The sequence below is a fragment of the Temnothorax longispinosus genome, chromosome 1 (genome assembly GCF_030848805.1).
Source record: "Temnothorax longispinosus isolate EJ_2023e chromosome 1, Tlon_JGU_v1, whole genome shotgun sequence".
NCBI classification, from domain to species: Eukaryota; Metazoa; Arthropoda; class Insecta; order Hymenoptera; family Formicidae; genus Temnothorax; species Temnothorax longispinosus.
Genome location: NC_092358.1, coordinates 7,824,933 through 7,848,618, shown reverse-complemented (window position 1 = coordinate 7,848,618; position 23,686 = coordinate 7,824,933). Strand labels below are relative to the sequence as shown.

Sequence of the window (23,686 nt, the reverse complement as noted above, 5' to 3'; positions counted from 1 at the left end):
CATTACGTGCATCTTGCGCTCGGGCGAGTGCTGCGCCTTCGCCGACGAGTTCGGGTTTTACGTTGTTACCGCACACGTAATCCCATAAATCGTTCTTTATTAATAGTGCTTCTATTTGGATGCGCCACGTATCATAATTGTCTCTGTTTAGTGTCTCAATGCGTGTGGAATTCACAATATTTGTGTGAGCCATTTCTCTTTCTGAAATAGGTTAGTTTAATTCCCGCGTGCAACAACAAGGAGGTTACGTACGTGTGTGCTGCCTCTTGCTTGCGATTTTGCGTCTAACTCAATTCCGACTTCAATTCAACTGTACCGTGCTTCGAGTTCCGCGTGATGTGCGATCCCTCGTCGGTAGCGTGAAGCGATTCTCAGTATCCGACGCTCGTAGTACGATCGACGCTCTCGTATCGTTTTTACGTCTTATCTGTTCGATAGACTCAATGGGATTATTCTTCGCGTATTTCTGGGCCCATAACCTGTTAGCAGGGCGTATTGAAACACACAGGAATATACACAGCAGGGTATATTTATTAATTGAACGTTAGAGACAAAAGTAAAGTGTGTTTACTGTGAAAAAGGCGCGAAGAGACACACCCGTAGGCAATGAATAAAAGTAACTAGATAGTAGATACGATAGCGCTTCGGGCGCTCCAACGTGATTGGTCCGTGAACAAAACCGTGAATATACATATAATGATGATTTGATCGCGAACATATAAAGTACGGAAATTGTATTCTCAACAGTACCCCGCATGCATCAGGGGTGGGTGGGGTGAACTTCAATGTAATCAAAGGTCTGACTCAACCTAATTGTTGTATGGGTGAGAAACTTTCCACGCAAACCAAGGTCCACCCCCATCCCTGCTTGCGGGGGAGAAGCGGTAGCCTCTTCCCGTCTACACGTGTACTGTCTATACACACATATCAGTAAATTACTTCTCTTAGAACTAATTTTACTTTATAATACCTAAGAAAAGTAATAAAATTGTAAAACTTCAATTTGCTATTTCTTCTAAACCAATGCCGTCTCTCACTTAGGTATTTTTTGCGTAGAATTACTCAGAAAAGCCCCCTCTCCCTACAACATATTTAAGTAGCAATAAAATTGGTGAATGCTGACCTTTTATGCATATTTACCAAGAAATGTACACTGTAAAAAAATTCTGTAAAATTACAACTATTATAGTGGGTAATTTTGAGACCCACTATAATAGTTGTAATTTTACAAAATTACAGTACGGAAGGAAAAAGTAATTTTGTATTACAATTACACAAATTAAGAATGTGTGGAAATTTACATATATTATAGTGGGTCTCAAATTACCCACTATAATAGTTGTAAATTTTACACAAATTTTTTACAGTGTAATAATTTGAATCTTAATTAAAATTTTTGTTGTATATTCAATTTTAAAAGATTAACTAAAATAACATAAAATTGATTTTATTATACAAATCTTACCTTATTTCAAAATAGGATTAAAGAACATAAACACAGTGCCACCAAACATACCACTGGTCGAAATGGGTATGGATTCGATGATGGCAGTTGAAATTAAGCAAACGTTGGAAAGAGAGTTCGATATTTCCTTGACAGCGCAAGACATTAAAATTCTAAATTTTGCTAAACTTCGACAAATGACAATTACAACAGAACAAGGAAAGATACACGATACAAATAAAATTGAGCCGAGTAATTTGGAAGGCTTTGACATGCTGATTCGAAAAATGAAGGATGCAGACTTTGTTCCAGATATTCTTGTAGAATTTGTTACCAAGAAAGAGGTTGATCGAGGCAATATATTTCTTTTACCAGGAATCGAAGGATGTTCAAGCGTATATAAAACTATGGCATTAGGAATTAAATCTTCTACAACGTGTTTTGCAACATGGTGTACTTAATATTCCTGATGAAAGTCATTCAGTGATGAAATCAGCCGCTTATTTGCTGCCTGTAAGGAGATTAAATTTAATTAAAATATATATTGTGATTATTTTTAAATAATTTATAGGTATACATATAAGTAATATTTAACAATTATAGGTACATCTTTATTCGTATTATACCACTGCTTACACATACATTTATATTTATTTTCTTAGCACATATTAAAGAAAATGGAAGATCAAAGGAAATTTCTAATAGTGGGTTATTCATTTGGATCCTTAATTGCCATTGAATTAGCAAGATTATTAGAAGCTAAAGATTTTTCAGGACGGTTAATATTAATAGACGGAGCTCCCGATCAAATGAAATTTTGGACTAATCAATATTTGAACTGTACTTCGCCAGATGAGTTAGAAAATGTGGTATTACTTGGTTTATTAAAAATGTACACTATAATTAACAAGAAACAGGTTAGTAAATGGTAAAAAAACATATTTTGATTTTTTATTGTAAAAATATTTATGTAATTTAATCTTATATAAATTTAAATAAATAATTCATTATAACATGAATATCTTCAGGGATTGTATTTGAATCTTGAAATAGTAAAACAAATTGTTTTGTATGTTTGTGTATGTGTCAAGATTAAATGATAATAATAGTTTTAGATAAAAAGCACAATAGTGAGTATTAATAAATATGTAAGGAATTTTAATGAAGTAAATAAGAATAACAACAGATTTTATGGTTCAAAAATTCAATAAATTTTTTATATTTATATTAATAAAATGCAGATGTTACTTTGGCACAATTATTATTATTAATTATATAAAATTTTTTTATTTACAGCTTGCGTTAGAACTGAATAAATGTAACACATGGGATAAAAAATTAAAAATATTTCATGCTTACTTCCCGGACGAGGTAGATGTATTGACTGAAAATAAAAAACTGATATGTTTCACAATTTATAATCATATAGTTGCTATACAGGATTATGATATTTCTTTATTACCTCGCCTTAAATCACCTATAACATTGCTAAAACCCACATTTCCGATTGCCTCTTTTACTGAAGAGAATTATGGTCTACATAAGGTAAATTTAATTTGGATAGAGATATTTTTGGAATATAAGACTATATGATTTTAGAAATAATAAGAAGCTTTATAACAAGAAACTTATTTTCAGGTTACCGAAGGTAAAGTGCAAATTCATTACGTGGAAGGTAATCATATCACAATGATGGACAACGACAAAATTACATCAGCTATTAATGAAACATGGATAGAAGATAATCTAATATAATAAAATATAATATATATTTTATTGGGACATGGTGACATAATATACAATATATTGTATAAAAATATTATATACATGATATATATGTACATATATATTTCCTGCAAAAAGTCGCGCAAGCATTCGTCAGTTTTCAATAATGAAATGACATGTCTCATCCGTTTCGTGATCCGATAAGTTATGTATTATTGTATCATTCAGAAATTTATGGTAATCTTTTAACTCACATATATTCTGTTCAAAAGTCCCCTTTATCTTTATAACTTTTGTGGGTTAATTGTAAGTTTTCTGCTTTATCTTCTCCGATATGTCCCTTTTTGGTTGATATTCCCAACGTCATTTCTACTTTTTGAAGCAGTTTTGGTAAGCGTTTTTTTAGAATCGCGCGTAAGTTTGTCTGTAAATTTCCCTTAATGTGTGAAAAAAAAAAGGATTGAACTGTAGAAAGATAATTCGTGATTTTTTTCCACGACTATGCGTTCGTGCACGCATCGCTGCTGATTTATTTACTTCTGAACCAAAACAAAGATAATAGTGCATTCTCAGCCTACCTACTCTCACGACCTGCCTTTCGCAGACTTTTTCTTTTTTTCAAAACAAAATCCACGTTGAAAAGCTAAAGAATTCGACACTCGAAGACATCAATGAAAATTTACAAACAGATTTAAAGCTCGTAATTTTCAAAAAATGCATACTTACTAGGACCGCTTCCAAAAGTGAAAACAACGTTGGAAGTAGTGTATCAATCGAGCAGAAACATATTTCGAAGGAGGACATAGTTCGGAAACTTTTTGAACAGCGCGCAACGACGCTCTCGGTAAGACTGTAGTGTAATACTACCTACTCAAGTCCGATTTTGATAAAATTTTACAGGTACGTAGTAAATTTACGTACTTACTAAATGTAGTTAGAGCCACTAACGCGGAGTTGCAGAAATGCTTAATTTCTAAGAAAATTAAATTTTAATTATTTGGCTTAATTAACGTTTTTTAAGATTTTAAAATGAAAAAATAATAAAAATTTAAAAATATTTGCTAAAATGTTTCATTTTATTAATGTATGAGGAAACTGTACTAAATGTTGACAAATAAATTAATATGTATTAATATGTATTAATATACATATTAATATGTATTAATATGTATATTAATATGTATTTATATTAATAAATTAATATGTAGTCAAATAAATTCTACATCTAAAGGTACAGGTCTTTTTTACGTAGATATTATATTTTAACTGTTATAAATCTTAAACTCAAAATGTTACTTTTGTCCCCGGTCTACCCTATCATTATTAAGAAAAAAAACAAATAAAGATTTCTTACATTCTTCTAATATTTTTTACATTGTAAATAACGGGCAGTTTGGGATGAATCTCGCTTTTTTTTGCGTGGAAATTTCAAACTCATGTAAAAGTTGTTTTATTTATGAAACTTTTTTTGTTAATAACTCTTTAATAAACTACGAGTTCGAGTTGTAAAAACGACGATATCAAAAAAAGATAAAATAAGCTTCTTTGATTTCTTGTTTTTTTTTATAATGATATTTTGACGACACTACATACGCGTACAGTTTTTTAATACATTAATGAAAAAAAAAACATTTTAGTAAAATATTTTTGAATTCTAATTATCTTTGTATATTGAAATCTTGCAAAACGTTAAGTAGGCCAAATAATTAAAATTTGATTTTCTCGGAAACTAGGCATTTTTATAACTACACGATAGTGGCTACGCCTACGTCTACGTTTAGTAAGTACTACGCACCTGTAAAATTTTATTAAAATCGGGCTTGAATAGTATACTAAGCCAAATTTAGTATATCGAAATAAGCCGAGTTATTGATTTATTAATAATTTTCTGTAAACACCGTTAATTGTTTTAAAACACTTCCATATTTTATTATTCCTTACAATTTTATTTAAATTATTAGTCAGTTTAGTGATTTTATGATTATGACATGTAAGTTGCACTAGTTTTTTCATTTTACTATTAGTAGAACTACTTTATTAAAACTACTATTAGTAACAATACTTCACTTATTTTACTGTTGGTTGATTTGTTTTTTGGTCAATTCCGCACAGAATGAAGAACGGTAAAAAACGATAATGCAGTACTCAACAACTGTAATAAGACATGACATTTCTATTTTTCTCTAAAATACATGTTAGTTATTTTGAAAGGTTATTTCTTACCGTAGCAGCACCTTCTAATGATCCCACAAACAATCCAGCAATATTCATAGTGAACGTTTTGGTACGTCTTTGCAAGAGGAACAGCATCATTTTTTGTATTAGCAACGGAGCTACGTACCACTGAACGTTGTACCTACGTGATGATTAATTAATAATTGAGAAATATAAATAAAATCTGTGTCTACAAACAGTTTTATCATACCTTTCTTAAACTACGAGTATATATTAATATTACAGTGATCCATATAACGAATGTGTGCATATTTGTTGTACGGATATATAATGTAATTTTATCGCATAAAATAATTTCTTACACGGTGACAAAAACGTTATCATTATGATCCATAATTTCTTGCGCAAAATAGTTGCCTACAAACATGTAAGTCAAAAGATACATCATAAATATTAATCGTAATAAGAGTTCTTCAATATCACATTTAAAGGATGTCATCTGAAAAATCTAAAATACATGGATATTGTAATAATTGTCATAAAAATAAAATCAATATTATAAAAAAAATAACAATTAATTAGAATTGTCTGAATGAAAATTTAGTAGTAATTAATCTAATTATACTATTATTTATAAGTATATATCATAAAACAATTTACCAGAAAAATATTAAGACTTCCGCACATTACACCGGTTATTATTAAGAAGGCGGACATTATTTTAAATCTAGATATTGTCGAGTTAGAAAATCTTCAAATAAAAATCTATATATATAAGTCACGTCTGTCTGTCTGTCTGTCTGTCTGTCTGTCTGTATGTACGCGAACTACTCATTCGTTAGTTGACCGAATTTTTACCAAAAGTATATGAAACAGGGGTAGAATTTCCCGGGGATGAAAATGTCGCGGCCAATTTTTTGCTACCGATTTTCTGGAAACCGATTTTTCTAATTTTTCGGGAAATAATTGACCAAATTTAAAAGAATTATATATGAAACAGGGGTAGAATTTTCCGGGAAATGCTATAAAGTGTATAATTTTTCGTTACCGATCTTTTTGGAAGCCGGTTACAAAATTTTTCCAATTTTTCGGAAATTAATTGACCGAATCTTAAAGAATTATATGAAGTGGGGGTAAAATTTCCCGGGAATTGCCATAAAATGTATAATTTTTCGTTACCGATCTTTGGGGAAATTGGTATCAGAAAATTTTTTTGAAATTAATTGACCGAATCTCAAACAATTGTATATGAAGTAGAGGTAGAATTTTCTGGGGAGTGCTATAAAGTGTATTATTTTTCGTTACCGATCTTTTTGGAAACCGGTATCAGAAAATTTTCCAATTTTTCGGAAATTATTTGACCGAATCTCAAATAATTGTATATGAAGTAGAGGTAGAATTTTCTGGAGAGTGATATAAAGTGTATTATTTTTCGTTACCGATCTTTTTGGAAACCGGTTACAAAATTTTTCCAATTTCTCGGAAAATAATTGAATCTTAAAAAATTACATATGAAATAAAGATAGAATTTCTCCGGGATTGCTATAAAGTGTATAATTTTTCGTTACCGTTTTTTTTCGGAACCGGTTACAAATTTTTTGAAAATTTTCGGGAATTAATTGACCAAATCTTAAAGAATTATATAGGAAATAGGAGTCGTGTGTCAAAATTTTTTTAATTGTTGGAGGATAAGTTTAATTTTTTATTAATGAATTGATTGTCTTGAAACCGGTTACGAAGTTTTTCCAATTTTTCTAAAGGGGTTTTCGATTTTTGTTTAAAAAAATGTAGGTACGTGATTGTTCTAATTTCCTCAAATTTTGAGATATTAACTGAATTTTTTTAAAGAATTTTTCGTTACTTTTTTAAAAACAATGCCCAAATTTTTCTAATTTTTTGGGGATGGCAAAGATGTGTATAATTTTTCATAACCGATTTTTTGGAAATTGGTTTCAAAATTTTCTAATTTTTTGAAGATGGCTACGATGAGTTTATAGAAAAATTGTTAATAATAAAGGGGTTTCCGATTTCTGCTCCAATTTCCGTAAATTTTGAGATATCAAGCTAAATTTTTTTTATGGATAATTTTTATAGATAATTTTTTGTTACCGATTTTTGTGGAAACCGGTTACGAAATTTTTCAAATTTTTCGGGTTAATTGATCGAATTTCAAAAAATTGTATATGAAATAAAGGTAGAATTTCCTGGGGTTTGCTATAAAATGTATAATTTTTTGTTACCGATTTTTTTGTGAACCAGTTACAAAATTTTTCTAATTTTTCGGGTATTAATTGACCAAATCTTAAAGAATTATATATGAAATAGGAGTCAAAATTTTTTTAATTTTTGGAGGATAAGTTTATTTTTTTATTAATGGATAATTTTTCATTAAGAATTGATTTTCTTGAAACCAGTGCCAAAATTTTTCTAATTTTTTGATGATTGCGAAAAAAAAAAAATAAAATGGAAGAAAATAAAAGAGAGTTAATAATGGTGGGTCAACGGAGGGTGAAAACGCGTGCGAGGCACGAGCAAAAATAAAATTTAAAGACTTTAATATAAAGGATTATACATTTTTGAAACATTTGACAATATGCTAATCTGCATCCATTATATTATCTATTATTTTTTATTTTTTAAAAAAAAATTCGAAGAAATGTAGGTTAGAGTTTGAGGAGAAAGAATATCAAAGGTGCTCCTAATTAATGAGTGAGTTTGGGGAGAGGGGAATAGATTTTGAGCCCGCGCGAAGCGCGGGCGAAAAATCTAGTATTATTATATGCGCGTATTTTTTATCCTAATTATATAAATATATAATTTATATTGCTTATTAAATTGCTTACTAACTTCATAGCTTTGCGATGCATATCCACAGCACAAATTAATCCTTTGTATATCAAATATATTCGTTTTGCAAGCTGTTTTTTCGTAGAGTTTCGAGTGTCATAGTGCGTGCGATACGATAACTGCAAATGATTATTTTGGCATCGTTAAATGGCCTTTCTATATTTCCAATTGATAGATTTTTATATTTGTTTTTATATTTATTCCCTTACCAGGTAATTTGAAACATTCCACATGCATGTTGTGAGTAAACTATGAACATTGTTCCTGTCGCTAGCATTGCAATTAACCCAATAAAAAAGGCTGCATTTGTATGGAAAATATCAAGTAGAAATATCTTTTATCGACAAAGTATTCTGTCACAAGCAGCGGCGAAATACGTGCGTGAGTTTCATTTATAGACAGTAAGGCGTAAAAAACACGCGACCAAATTGGGTATAAAATTAAAATAATTACGATAAATATAACAACCACTGAAAAATGTTTAAGAATCAATTATTTCGATAAGAAATTTATTATAAACTCGCCGCGCGTTTAGTTTTCTAAATAAAATATTTCAAATATAATAATTCGCGTTCAAAGTAAATCTAAAGCAGTTGTCTTACATGTAAACGCAATCGTGTAACGTTTTGCATAGATAGCATACTGTTTCATGATATTGATTTCATTTTCGTCAGTTAACTCGTTACAAGTATCCTGCAGTTGCTCCAGCAAACATTTTATCTGTCAATATTGCGTACTATTTTTTTTAATCATATTTAAAAAAATTTTTTTTGTTTGTATTCTATAAAAAAGACCTTTTTCGGAAATATTTCCGAAGAATTGATCTTTTTATACAATACAACTTGTTTCCCAAAAATATTACACATATGAATACAATATACATATAATATACCGCATGACACTCGAGAAATTATTGAAGCTGAATAGCTAATATTTATGTAATTAATTAACAAAATGAAATAAATTAAACATATTACACTGCAGAAGAATTTCATAATTATTATCTACATATTGCGTGAAAAGAATATCTGTTTATATACATCTAAAAATAAAATCTATAAAACAAAAAAATTTGGTTAATTGCATAACACAATAATATAACATGTGTATTTAGGAAATATCGACATGGATACTTTCGCATGAAAGAAATATCCCCAGGATTCTTCAAAAGCACAGTTTCACTTATTAATGTTAGATAGCATATGTAAATTTTTAAAGTTTTGAAGAACGCCTCAATTATTGTGTCAGTTCAGTAGCCATCTTGAACTGATTATTGAGTTATGCTATAAACTGTATTGTTGACCCTTTTTTATAATATTAATTTTTACAAATTTATATATAACTTTTCTTTTACACTACATGCTGGTACAAAAAACTCTAGTCTAAAAAAACTGCTCTCTTTCTGTAGCGTTTAATTTATTTTCTGCTTTCTGCTTATCATAAATAAAATTTTACGATTTAGTTTCACGAACTTTCCAATTGTCATCCAGTGTATGTTTTACTTACGACTTCAACGTTAATACTAAATGAACTATATTTAATTGCAAAGGTAATGTAAAATAATGCAGATGCAAGAACATTAATGAGAAGATCTGGAGTACATTGTGATGTCAGTAATGTTGCAAACTGCAAAGAAATTTTTTTATATAATTTTACACTAAAATATTATTATCTATTTTCTTATACAACCAGAGAAAGGCTCTAAGTCTTTAATTGCTTTACAATGTACCATAATTTAACATGAGAAAGCTATTTAACTGCAATATATATTAAGCAAAACTAAAAATTAAATTTTTTTTATGTAATAACAAACACATGTTATAAAATCAATATCAATATATTTAATATTGTGACGGTCTTATGATTTTGATATATTAAAACGCAAAATAAAAGATTGCTAAAAATATACATATATATAACGTTAGATATATATATATATTTTTTATCTTGTTATTATATAATTAAAATTATTAACATACTTGACCTAGGATAAAAGTTGTCAAAACACTAAAAAGCAATGTGAACTGGAGTTGAACAAGTTTAGACCTTTGATAAGGCCACAGACCAACTGTGAGTAATAGAAACCGATTGAGGCTAATATGTAAAGAGTCGATACAGATCATTTCTCCACGAGCAAGCAGATGTGTGTATGACACCGGAGAGGCCAGTTCGCTTATTTTTTCTTCTTTTATCAGTTGCATATTTTATTACTCCATTTTTATTCATACTCTAGCTCAAATTCTAACGTAAATTATCTAATTTAACGAAATGTAACAAAATATTACAGAGATCGGAACACGCGCAATTTAACAATTTTATCTGTAAATAAGTCGGTGATTAAGCGACATAAGATAATAGAACAGATGTTTATTTCTCATAGGTAAATACTTATGAATTCTCTGAAAAAATATGACGATATACCACTGTGTGATCAAAGTACCTTATAAAACAATTTTTACTGGCTATTTTGCACCTTTTTTTAAAAGAAGAGTGTGTGTGGTGCAATCGATTGATTTGAGTACGGCAGCAACGTAATAATAATAACAGATGTTTATTTCCCGTAAAGAAATACTTCGCGAAGAGGGTTGCGTGACAGCGTACGTGACAGCGGACTGCGCAGATGCGTTTCTACCCCTTCCATTGCAGCGCGTTATACCGTAACGTTCCTCATTCTAGTGCGTGCTGTCTTGAGTTACGGTTATTTCTTCGCAATGGTATGTACAACTTGCACTTGAAATGTCGACGTAACGGTTGTCAATATATATTGCTGATAAATGTTACATATAATTTTTCTTGAAAATATCTTTGATTCAAGTATATTTGTATTTCCTAAATGGCGTTTTCTTACTTTTGTTTGCCGATTGAATATTCTATAGTTTTGTTTCTTTTTTTATTTAAATATTCAGCTGAGTTGCCTAATTTTATTGACATGTAGTGCACAGTGAACGAAACACCGCCGTGAGATCAATATATTGACCATTTACATTTTTATTCTAGAAAGGATGTATAGTTAAATGATCGATTTTTATGTCACAATAAAGTAATAGATGTTTCCATCAGCAAGTGTTTTGTTGAGGGACTTGTGCGACAGTTGACTGTGCAAGTGGGGTTCGACCCCTTCCAGCGTAATATATTTTATTTTAACGTTCTTCTTTCTGGTGTGTGCTACTGTCTTAAGTGACGTTTGATTTTTGAAGAAGGATCTTAGCTCGATACCTCGACGTAATGATTATCAAATATGAATTGTTGGTAAATATCATGAAATGTTTCAGTGAAAATATCTCTATTTTGTGTACGTTTGTGTGTTTTCTAAATTTTATTTCCCAAAATCTTACATTCATATGTGTTCAACATACCTTGTATCTGTACGATATATTTTATATTTACATTTCGGACTTCATATCGCAATATCTCCGTTCGTAGGATACGTAGAGGAAAAAAATAAAAACACTTTCCCCTTATGTAAATCGAATCCAAGCTATCGATTGAGCTTACTTAGAACTTAATCGATTTAGCCGTTATTAGGATCCGATAATCTCGGGTACTCGCAACTCTCGGGCTCGAGTAAAGATACACGGAGCGATCTCGCTGCGCTATACTTGGCGCGAGACACTACCGTGTCTCTTGGTATTATTTTTGTATCACTACTTGTGAACAAAGTTATAATTTTATAAATGTAAACTTTTGCCACCCCCCCGCAGATTAAATCAATATTTTCTCTACATTTTTTTACATATATTGTTCTCAAGTTATTTATCGTGCAAATATGGATTAATTTGTGGGGAAACTCTTTCATCTATATGAAATAAATAGATATTGAACATATATAATTAAATAGTATTCGAAATTAAATAATGTTTACGTTTTATTTATGAGAATAAAACTCTAATGACAAATTTCGATGTAATTTAATATTTAAATTATCCAAAATTTTATTGTATTTACAAAAAGAAACTTATTTCGTAAAAGTAATTAAACAAAAACTTGAATAATGACAAATTTATATTGTATATACATAACGTTGTCATTTTTACATTCTGTAATTAAAAAATTACATTCTGTAATTTTTATAATTTAAAGTACCCCGATATTTTTATTTAACTAACGATTTTCTCTCGCGCAAACAATATTACAAAGAATATTATCTAAGAAAAAATCAATTTCCTTAACAAATTTAATTTGTGCAAGCTTTATTTAATCACATTTTATTCTGTAAATTATAAAAATTATAATCGATTTTTATTACACGGAAAAAAAATGTATCAACAGCATCATTTTTTGTATCAACAGCATCAGTGTTATTGAGATAAAATTGATTGATGCAACATCAAAATTAATGAATAAAAAACATCAGATAATTGTTTTAATGATTTAAATATTTGGTCTAATAATGTCCAGCTGAATTAATTACTTCCCGTGACGTCGACGTTTAATTGAAGTAACCATTTTTTTCCGTGTAGATAGTATACTTTGATATTATTGTTGCATAGAATACATAAAAGTGAAATAAGACATTGATGCTTTTAATAACTGTAATAAAATATATCTTTTTACACATTATCAGTGGAAGAGTGAATAGTCATTTTTAAGATACTGTATGAATCTAATGATTATTACCGTGGCGAAACATTCTAAAAATGCCACGAATATTTGGCCGACATTTAAAGCAAAGGCTTTGCTGTTTCTTCATAATATAAAGAGTATCAACTTTTGTGTGTGCACAGAAACTACATACCATCGAACATTTGTATCTATAAAATGATGACAACAAATGAAAAAATTTCGTTTACTGACAAAATGATCAACTGTATAATGCCTAAGTACTTGCTGATATTTTAATTATCGTCAGTTCTAATTGCAGAGAGAGAGAGAGAGGAGAGAGAGAGAGAGATAGAGAGAAATTGTACGTATCCTATGCAAAATTTAGGATTGAGACGTCGCGCATTGAGATGTTGTCAAATATAATTGTTTTGGTAAATCGACCAATGAAAAGTCAATTAATTAAGATTTCTCTTCCCTTCCTCTCAAATAATTGAGGAAGATAATTATTGTAATAATTCCAATATTTGTATAATTATACTAATTTTTAATATTTGATTTTACTACTCGAATATGTACAATACAATTAATGATATACAATTAAATGGACATTATATAAAACAATTTCTTACGCTGCATGTCGTTATTGTGATCCATGACTTCTTGTCCGGTATAGTTAGCTTAAGGACGTTCTCTCGTCCTTATACTAGAGAAAATCGATTTTCTTTAGATTTTTTGAAACTGTGAATATACGTTGCTCCTCTCGTCGAGTTCTACATATAAGGAAAAATGCCAAACTATTTTTTTTTTTTTTTTAACTTTTAGGCTCAGTATCTTTATTTTTTATACCGGAAGAGGTACTGAAATTTATACCACGCATAAAGCACACCAAATTAACGTATATTCATAGTTTTTAAGAAAATCTAAAGAAATCGATTTTTTCTAGCATAAGGACGAGAGAACGTCCTTAAAAACATGTACAAAAGAATGACCGACACAATCACAATAAAGACGAAATACGAATCCCTCTTTGTTTCCGAGCGATACACACTGAGAAATCTGAAATATCACGATTATGATCAAAGTTCTAGTTATATTTAATAATTATTTATTTTATATGCAAAAATAGGTTATTATAAAATTACAAATAAATAATACAAAAAATAATATCCATAATATTTCTCTTTTCTCAAAAATTTTGATTGATTAAAGATAATTTAACACTTTTTTCAATTACTTTTGTAATTATTGATTATATTATTCTTTATCTGCAAAGTATTGAAATATTATGAGATAATTTACAGAAGTCATTGATTAATATGTTTAAAAATGTGAGAGAAAACTCACTGTAAAAAGATTGAGACTCAAAGAAATTACATTAATCGCTATTAAGAAGAAGAAGGATCCCTTAAAACCAGGGTTGAAAACCGGAGCAAAAATATGCTCTTTGGAGCGGTTTTGAACCGGTTTGAGTTAAAAACCGCTGCGAAAACCGAATGAATTTATGGAGTAAATTATTTGGAACTTGAGATGTGACCGATTGAAGTTTGTACGTTCCGAGAGAACGCTCTCTCGGAGCGTACAAACATCAACGGTTCGATTCGGTTTACAACCCTGCTTAAACTGGATAATAAAAATTGAGAATTTCTTAAGGGGCTACATCCACCTAGAGGCCTGAAAATAGGTCAAAATTCAGATTTTTTTTTCAGAAATTATTAGTGGGAATGAAACGAACTCTGTTTGTACTTAAAGATACATGTTTTAAGAGCTTTAAAAAAAATTTTTATTAAAAAATTTTTAAACACAAAAAAGTTATGGCCGCCGGCAGATGATGAGTTTTTTTCGACACGTTCGGCGGTGGACATCAGATCTGGAAAACCGCTCAATGGATCGTTTTGAAATTTACACACAATACGCTGAGAAACATTTAGAGGTCGTTGACGATCGCAGATTTTTAAATCGATTTTTTAAACAAAATGGCAATGAAATGAAACTCAGGTATGGACAATTTGTGAGAAAATGTCGTCATTTTTACGTAATTATTAAAAAATAAAGATCGGTTTTAAAAATCTGCGATCGTCAACGACCTCTAAATGTTTCTCAGCGTATTGTGTGTAAATTTCAAAACGATCCATCGAGCGGTTTTCCAGATCTGATGTCCACCGCCGAACGTGTCGAAAAAAAAACTCATCATCTGCCGGCGGCCATAACTTTTTTTGTGTTTAAAAATTTTTTAATAAAAATTTTTTTTAAAGCTCTTAAAACATGTATCTTTAAGTACAAACAAAGTTCGTTTCATTCCCACTAATATAGTTTCTGAAAAAAAGAAATATCTGAATTTTGACCTATTTTTCGGGCCTCTATAGGTGGATGTAGCCCCTTAAAAAGTAAAATATTATGACAAATAGGTACTATGTAAATAATATCATGTATAAACACCAACTTTAAAGCTTTGCGTTGAATGGCAACGGCACAAATTATTTTCTTGTAAATCATAATGTCGTTTCTTGTACTGATATTTTGCAGAGCATTTTTATCGTCATCGAGCATTTTCATCGCTTGCTCGATACGATAACTATAAATTAATTTTAGGCTATAAATACATAGTTCTCCGTAATTTGTTTGTACGGAGACATTTGATGCAAAATAAGTCTTATTTTCAACTATATAACTTTTGTATTTTTTCGTAGATTTTGTTTTTTTACGTACCTGGCAATTTTAAACATCCGTAAGCGTGTATGAGATATCCTCTGAGTAATGTCCCTGGTTGCTGTCACTGTAATTGCTCCTATACATATGACTGCATTTGAATGCAACAAAATTATGTAGAAATATTTTTCTTGATCGATAAAATATTCAGTCATGAAATGTAGTAGTACTCGACCTGGCTGAAATCCATTTATATGCAAAGCCATATCGGTAAAAGTTTACAATAACTTACACAGCTCGAATTACTTTGACCTTGACATATGTTGTCAAGGACATAATACTGAGTAACTTTTCCTTATAACTTAATCGGCGGTCGCTTTTTATTAAAAAGTTATTAACAAAAAAAAGTTTGGCGACCTCACCGATTTCAATGACCTTGATATATGTTTGTCAAGGTCATGACCCCGAGTGACCTTCAGAAGGTTTTAGCCGTTGCTCGTTATTCGTTAAAAAGTTATTAACAAAAAAAGTTTGGAAAATACGTATATAGGTTAGATGACGCGCTTTACAAGTATTTAACTGTTTAAAGCGCGTCACTAATCTACATAGGTTATAAGATGACGCGCTTTAACAGTATTTAAGGATGTATTGCACCTATTTTCAAAGCGCTACCAAGTGGATAAAAATTTGTGAGAATGTTCTTTTAGTCTTCCCTGATGTGCTACAAAAAAGTAGAAACGAATCCACTAAACAGTTGCTGAGATATAACGATTTTAATTTTCACTGATTTTACACGTATTCTTATGGGAAGAGACGATTTTGGCGGATAAAACAGCTAAAAAAATGTTGAAGGAGCGCTACCAATATTTTGAATTTTTTTGTACATCTAGTATACGAATAGATAAAAATATCTGCCAAGTTTCAATTGTCTTCACTACACCGTTTTAAAGAAATAAATTAATAATTAATGATAATTAATAATTAATTAATTATTAATTATTAATTATTAATTTTATTAATAATTTGACGTTATAAAGTTGAAATCAGGGTATTTTCACTGCCAAAAGTTTAAGCTCATAAATTACAAAAATCGCAAATAATACGGAAAAAACATTTATAAAGTAAAAAATACTTTTCTAGGAGTAAAAATAAGACTCGTACTATCATTTGAGTATCTAATTACATCTAGATTTACTATGCGTTAGGCGTAGATATTCAAGTATTTCAAATTTCATGCACTTTTGCCTAAGATTGTACGTGTGATACATCCTTAATTGTTTAAAGCGCGTCAACTTACCCATGCGTAAACTATTTCGGGGCTACCGCAGCTCCCCCAAAAGCAGAGGGGGGTGTGGGTTGAACCTCGGTTCGCGTGAAAGTATATGCGTGAACTATTTCGGGGCTACCGCACCTTCCCCGAAAGCGGGGGGGGGGGGGGGTGGTTGAACCTCCGGTTCGCGTGAAAAGTGTATGCGTGAACTATTTCGGAGCTACCGCACCTTCCCCGAAAGCAGGGGGGGTGTGTGGGTGAACCTCGGTTCGCGTGAAAAGTGTATGCGTGAACTATTTTGGAGCTACCGCACCTCCCCCGAAAGCAGGGGGGTGTGGGTGAACTTCGGTTCGCGTGAAAAGTGTATGCGTGAACTATTCGACATATATATTAGTCATTTATGCCTTCCAATACTCAAAATAGCTGCTATATTTTTCAAACTTTTTTTGTTTATAACTTTTTAATAAGCAGCGACCGCCGACTAAGTTATAAGGAAAGTTACTCAGTATTATGTCCTTGACAACATATGTCAAGGTCAAAGTAATCCGAACTGTGTAAGTTATTGTAAACTTTTACCGCAATATCAAGAACTGGCGTCAAAATTGGCAATAAAATAACAATAAATAAACAGCACATGCTAAACACTAATTGTAAGAGCATTTGAAAAAAATTACTATATAATTTTGCTATATGATATTTTATGCAAATGATAACTGCAAAAATTCTTACGTTTTAAAATGAACTAACACGGTTTACTTTTTCATATAGAAGTTTCCCCCCCCCCCTCGTCCGCGACGCGGACCGGGCCGAGAAGAGAGCACGGTCTTACATATACAGTCGTTCACTTAAAGGTTGCAACACTTTTTTTTGGATGGGTTTTGGAACGCGCAGAAATTTTGAGATCGCGATCCACCATCTCTGTATCACGGTCGTATACACAGGTCGCGAAACTCTCGTGGTGGGGGTATGCCTCTTAATGTAACGACCTGTGCTTCACAGATCGTCCGCTAGCCGCGGAGCGCTGCGATCGTATGGTAAATGTGAAAACAATAGGTATACATATATATATATATAGCTTCAAATTACTTGCTTATAAAGTTTTGTTTCTTACAAAGTTTTAAATGACAAGAAGACGTTTTATTATTTACACAAATTGTATAAATAATGTAAAAATTACGGAAATTATTTGTATAATTTAAATTTTATTTAATAACACCAAGCATTAATAACACTAAAACATTAATTATTCTTGAAAGATTGAAAGTTTCGTAATGGTTGAAAAAAATGTAATTATACTTAAACATTATGCATGCAATGTGAAACAATTATGTAGATAATTTCTTAGTATTTTTTGAAGGATTTGAAATAATAATATCTGTATGAAATATTATAAATATATTCATATATGTATATATAGGTACATTTACATTTATATAGAGATATACACATTATTGTTGCAAGTGAACGTGTTAATAAAAAACTATTGAAAAACTATTGAGAGCGAAGTAACTATTGGATAACTATATTAGATTTGAATAGTACGTATACTATTCAAATTTTGAAAGTCCAATAGTTAATTCGCTGTCAAGTTTTTTTCATAATATTAATAAAGAATATTAAATATTAAACATTGTTAAGTTTCGACATTTTTCTTTGAGTGATACACTTTTTTTTTTACTTTTTGATTTTCTTGGTAAGTGAATTGGCGCATTCTTAGTCGAATATAATAAAAAATTGCATAAGACAAGATGTCTGAATCGTGATCTTTACAAGGAAATGTGAATTCATAATTATCCAATACTTCATCTACCGTTAAATTAAAGACATTTGAATTAGTCGCGTGTTTAGAGAAACATTCTTCAACATATTTGATTAAATTAAAAAAAATGTAAATTTGCATGAATTAAGCCTCCTCTTGTTTTCATGTTAACCAATTGCGAACTGATGTATTAATGTCGGACCTTGTTAAAGCTTCTTGACAAAATTTACAAGTTCTGTAAATTTCATTCTTTAATATTTGCTTACATAGATAGCCTGTAAAAGCAGTATATAATCATGTAATTACAAATATTTATTTAAAATTCGAAGCTATGATTTCTACTAAAAGTAAACTTACATTTCAATGGTTGATAAAAGAAAAATTTTTCATATAAAAAAATATATAAATATATATGTATAATTGTAAATAAAATATGTCTATACATGTTTTCCTTCTCTTATATAATTTCTATTCGCATATACAGGCAAAATAATAAAAAGATGAATCTAAAAATAATTAAAAAGATCATTTTCGCATTGTATTAAAAAAAAAAGAGAAGTTTGAGGAAACGAGAAAAATTTGCCTATATATAATCATATATAAATGTAACTGTTGTTATATACATATGGGAAAATTTTCCTTATTTCCTCAAACTTAACTATTTATAAAAAATAAAATGCGAAAATAATCTTTTAATTATTTTAGATTCTTTTTTTTCATTTTTCCTGTACATACGAACAGAGGTTGTACAAGAGAAAGAAAACATGTATGGGCCTATTTTATTTATAATTATATATATATATATATATATATATATATATATATATATATATATATATATATATATTTTATGTATGTTTTTGTATGAAAAATTTTTTTACCGAGAAGTTGTATGTAATGCTACATCTCAATATACAAATGAACGTATAGGTGGAATAACATTACACTTAACTTGTTATTGTACCCATACTTTCAAATACATATTAGAGGTCGTTCAAAAAGTACGTAACGCCTTGAATACTTGAATACAATATTATTAATATTATGAAAAAAAACTTGACAGCGAATTAACTATTGGACTTTCAAAATTTGAATAGTATACGTACTATTCAAATCTAATATAGTTATCCAATAGTTACTTCGCTCTCAATAGTTTTTTCAATAGTTTTTTTATTAATAACACATTCACTTGCAACAATAATGTGTATATCTCTATATAAATGTAAATGTACCTATTATATACATATATGAATATATTTATAATATTTCATACAGATATTATTATTTCAAATCCTTCAAAAAATACTAAGAAATTATCTACATAATTGTTTCACATTGCATGCATAATGTTTTAAGTATAATTACATTTTTTTTCAACCATTACGAAACTTTCAATCCTTCAAGAATAATTAATGCTTTTAGTGTTATTAATGCTTGGTGTTATTAAATAAAATTTAAATTATACAAATAATTTCCGTAATTTTTACATTATTTATACAATTTTTGTAAATAATAAAACGTCTTCTTGTCATTTAAAACTTTGTAAGAAACAAAACTTTATAAGCAAGTAATTTTAAGCTATATATATGTATATACCTATTGTTTTCACATTTACCATACGATCGCAGCGCTCCGCGGCTAGCGGACAATCTGTGAAGCACAGGTCGTTACATTAAGAGGCATACCCCCACCACGAGAGTTTCGCGACCTGTGTATACGACCGTGCTCTGTATACACGTAGTGAACGGTATGATAGCTGTCAAAGTGAACTATACAAGGTGGAGGTTCACGAAATGTATCTTGTGCGCCGCGGAAAATCTTAAGATATCAACTGGATACTGTAATATTGGGGTTAGTATAAAAGAATAAGCTAAATACACAATTTTATTTTATAAATTAATTTTTATTTTCAAGACATGTGTAACATTAAAAATTAATGTAATATAACCTATTAATATAATTACTTATAATTATATTCATATATTGTGTTATATGTTATATTAATTTTAATTACATAATTAATTACGTAATTAATAACATTAAAATTAATTAATAACATATTAATCTTAATACATAATATTAATACATAATTAATATAACAGTAAAATTAACCGGTGTCTGAATTAATGTTCGGCAAGCAGAGGACATCAGTCGATCGAAGAAGCTGCCGTGGAAGACGTGGATGCTGAGACCGCGAAGCCACATCACCGCTTCAAAGCCAATTCTTCTCGTCAAATAACAATGAAGTAATCTTTCTAAAAAATTACAATTATAAAAATTAATTGCAAATTCAGTTTTAGTATAAAATAATCATTGTATTATAATTATATTAAGTTGAGAAGATAGATTTACTTACATAAAATTGCCAGATCGCTGATTACTATTGACTGTTCAGTAAGAACAGATCAATCGCAATCTGTTGTCCGCTGCAATCCAGAGCGAATCTCTTGTAGAAATTCGTTGTGGGATTAAGATGTGCACGTCTTTGTTCACTCTACTACTGGGATCTTCTTTCGGCTGCAGGGCCCCTGAACCGACATTAGGCAGGCATGTTTGGAAACGGCGATACGTCCTCGGGTGCTGGAGAGGAGTTTGTGAGCAGCTTGAAGACCGGTACCAAGGGTGTTGTTATTGTCAAAAGTGCCACAGAACTTGATGGGCAGCTAGGCGAGAAGGTCACGGAATCGGCAGGCCCAAAGATATTTCAAATGACTTTTGCCTTGTGCCATGTCTATTCAAGATTTTCATTTCTTTATTCGTTCATTCATTTACGAGAGTTGTTCACGTTACAATCATTCAATTTCAAACATATTATTCATTTATTCATACATCATCTTGGTGAAAAAACTTCTCATACTTTCTCAGAAATTTTACAAGAATTGGGACTTGTGAAAAATTCTGAAGAAGTATATGATATTTCTCAGATACTTTCAGAAATAATTGAAGATTTTTAGAATATTTCAATATCCGTATATATGAAAATTTCTGACAAATTGCACAGATTTTCTCATATTTATTCAGATTTCTGCAAGGATATATTAGCGAAAAATACTTTATTCTTATTTCGTCTGAGATGTTTAATTTGTATAAAAAATCTGAAAATTTTTATAGAAATTCTGATTAATAATGTGAAAAATTCTGATATTTTTTTATCAGGGTATCCATGGAAGGTCACATAGTAATAATACCGTGTGACACTTCCATATGATTCTCTATTTCTACATTTAATCTTTGGGGCATAGATGCAACTAAATTTTGGAATAACTCGTGCCTTGCGCGGAAATCTTCCCATACGATGAGAACATGTTGCGCCAATGCCTCGCGTCTACGTGGAAATTGAGGATTCCATATTTTCTGAGTAGGTTGTTCCTCTCGTTTTCTATAATGTTACGCGCCCAGGCTCCTAATATGCGATAGCGCAAACCGTGCGGCGTAGATGGCGAGAACAGAGACACAATCGATATAAATCGGCTCAATATAAACAATTAACCGAACGCCACAAAGAACAACGGCTTTTGCCTTGCAGCATTTGGCACAGAAGCATGAATGGACAAATACCGTTTTCTCGAATGAGAACGTATTTTCGATGGATGAATCTGGGCGTGTAACATTATGGAAAACGAGAGGAACAACCTACTCAGAAAATATGGAAACCTCAATTTTCACATAGACGCGAGGCATTGGCGCAACATGTTCTCATCGTATGGGAAGATTTCCGCGCAAGGTACGAGTTATTCCAAAAAGTTGCATCTATGCCCCAAAGATTAAATGTAGTAATAGAGAATCATATGGAAGTGTCACACGGTATTAATACTATGTGACCTTCCATGGATGCCCTGGTAAAAAAATATCAGAATTTTTCACATTATTAATCAGAATTTCTATAAAAATTTTTAGATTTTTTTTAGAATACTCAGAAATTTTCAGATTTTTTATACGAATTAAACAACTCAGACAAAATAAGAATAAAATATTTTCGCTAATATATTCTTGCAGAAATTTGAATATATATAAGAAAATCTGTGCAATTTGTCAGAAATTTTCATATATACGGATATTGAAATATTCTAAAAATCTTCAATTATTTCTGAAAGTATCCGAGAAATATTATATACTTTTTTAGAATTTTTTACAAGTCCCAATTCTTGTAAAATTTCTGAGAAAATATGAAAAGTTTTTTCACCAAGATAATGTATGAATAAATGAATAATGTTTGACATTGAATGATTGTAACGTGAACAACTCTCGTTAATGAATGAACGAATGAAGGAATTAAAATCTTGAATGAACATGGCACAAGGCAAAAGTCATCCGAAATATCTTTGGGCCTGCCGATTCCGTGACCTTCTCGCCTAGCTGCCCATCAAGTTCTGTGGCACTTTTGATAATAACAACGCCCGGGTTGGTGCCGGTTTTCAAGCTGCTCACAAACTCCTCTCCAGCACCCGAGGACGTATCGCCGTTTTCCAAACATGCCTGCCTAATGTCGGTCCAGAGGCCCTGCAGCCGAGAGAAGATCCCAGTACTAGAGTGAACAAAGACGTGCGCATCTTAATCCCACAACGAATTTCTACAAGAGATTCGCTCTGGATTGCAGCGGACAACAGATTGCGATTGATCTGTTCTTACTGAACAGTCAATAGTAATCAGCGATCTGGCAATTTTATGTAAGTAAATCTATCTTCTCAACTTAATATAATTATAATACAATGATTATTTTATACTAAAACTGAATTTGCAATTAATTTTTATAATTGTAATTTTTTAGAAAGATTACTTCATTGTTATTTGACGAGAAGAATTGGCTTTGAAGCAGTGATGTGGCTTCGCGGTCTCAGCATCCACGTCTTCCACGGCAGCTTCTTCGATCGACTGATGTCCTCTGCTTGCCGAACATTAATTCAGACACCGGTTAATTTTACTGTTATATTAATTATGTATTAATATTATGTATTAAAATTAATATGTTATTAATTAATTTAATGTTATTAATTACGTAATTAATTATGTAATTAAAATTAATATAACATATAACACAATATATGAATATAATTATAAGTAATTATATTAATAGGGTTATATTACATTAATTTTTAATGTTACACATGTCTTGAAAATAAAAATTAATTTATAAAATAAAAATTGTGTATTTAGCTTATTCTTTTATACTAACCCCGATATTACAGTATCCAGTTGATATCTTAAGATTTTCCGCGCCGCACAAGATACATTTCGTGAACCTCCACCTTGTATAGTTCACTTTGACAGCTATCATACC

General features: G+C 30.4%; 1 protein-coding gene, 1 long non-coding RNA gene and 1 pseudogene across 2 annotated transcripts; 1 reads left to right on the top strand and 2 right to left on the bottom strand.

Annotated features, from left to right (window-relative positions):
- The first annotated feature begins 1,432 nt into the window (after positions 1-1,432).
- Positions 1,433-4,224, top strand: LOC139807925 (fatty acid synthase-like). The gene is made up of 4 exons (XM_071769438.1): positions 1,433-1,957; positions 2,107-2,361; positions 2,741-2,989; positions 3,083-4,224. The coding sequence occupies exons 1-4, from the start codon at positions 1,931-1,933 to the stop codon at positions 3,197-3,199; spliced, it is 648 nt and encodes a 215-aa protein (XP_071625539.1). The 5' UTR covers positions 1,433-1,930; the 3' UTR covers positions 3,200-4,224.
- Positions 4,225-5,115: 891 nt separating this feature from the next.
- On the bottom strand, positions 5,116-10,415 carry LOC139807905 (uncharacterized; annotated as a pseudogene).
- A 9,953-nt stretch (positions 10,416-20,368) lies between these two features.
- LOC139813617 (uncharacterized) lies at positions 20,369-22,377 on the bottom strand. Its single transcript, XR_011732194.1, has 2 exons — positions 20,765-22,377; positions 20,369-20,663 (listed from the first exon to the last, which is right to left on the bottom strand). It is a non-coding gene; the product is annotated as an uncharacterized lncRNA (long non-coding RNA).
- Positions 22,378-23,686: the final 1,309 nt, after the last annotated feature.

Bases quoted from the DNA above. Each gene is read 5' to 3' on its own strand.
- LOC139807925 (XM_071769438.1), top strand. From the start codon at position 1,931: ATGAAATCAGCCGCTTATTTGCTGCCT. The intron at 1,958-2,106 runs GTAAGGAGATTA...TTATTTTCTTAG, and splicing joins CAGCCGCTTATTTGCTGCCT to CACATATTAAAGAAAATGGA. The intron at 2,362-2,740 runs GTTAGTAAATGG...TTTTATTTACAG, and splicing joins CTATAATTAACAAGAAACAG to CTTGCGTTAGAACTGAATAA.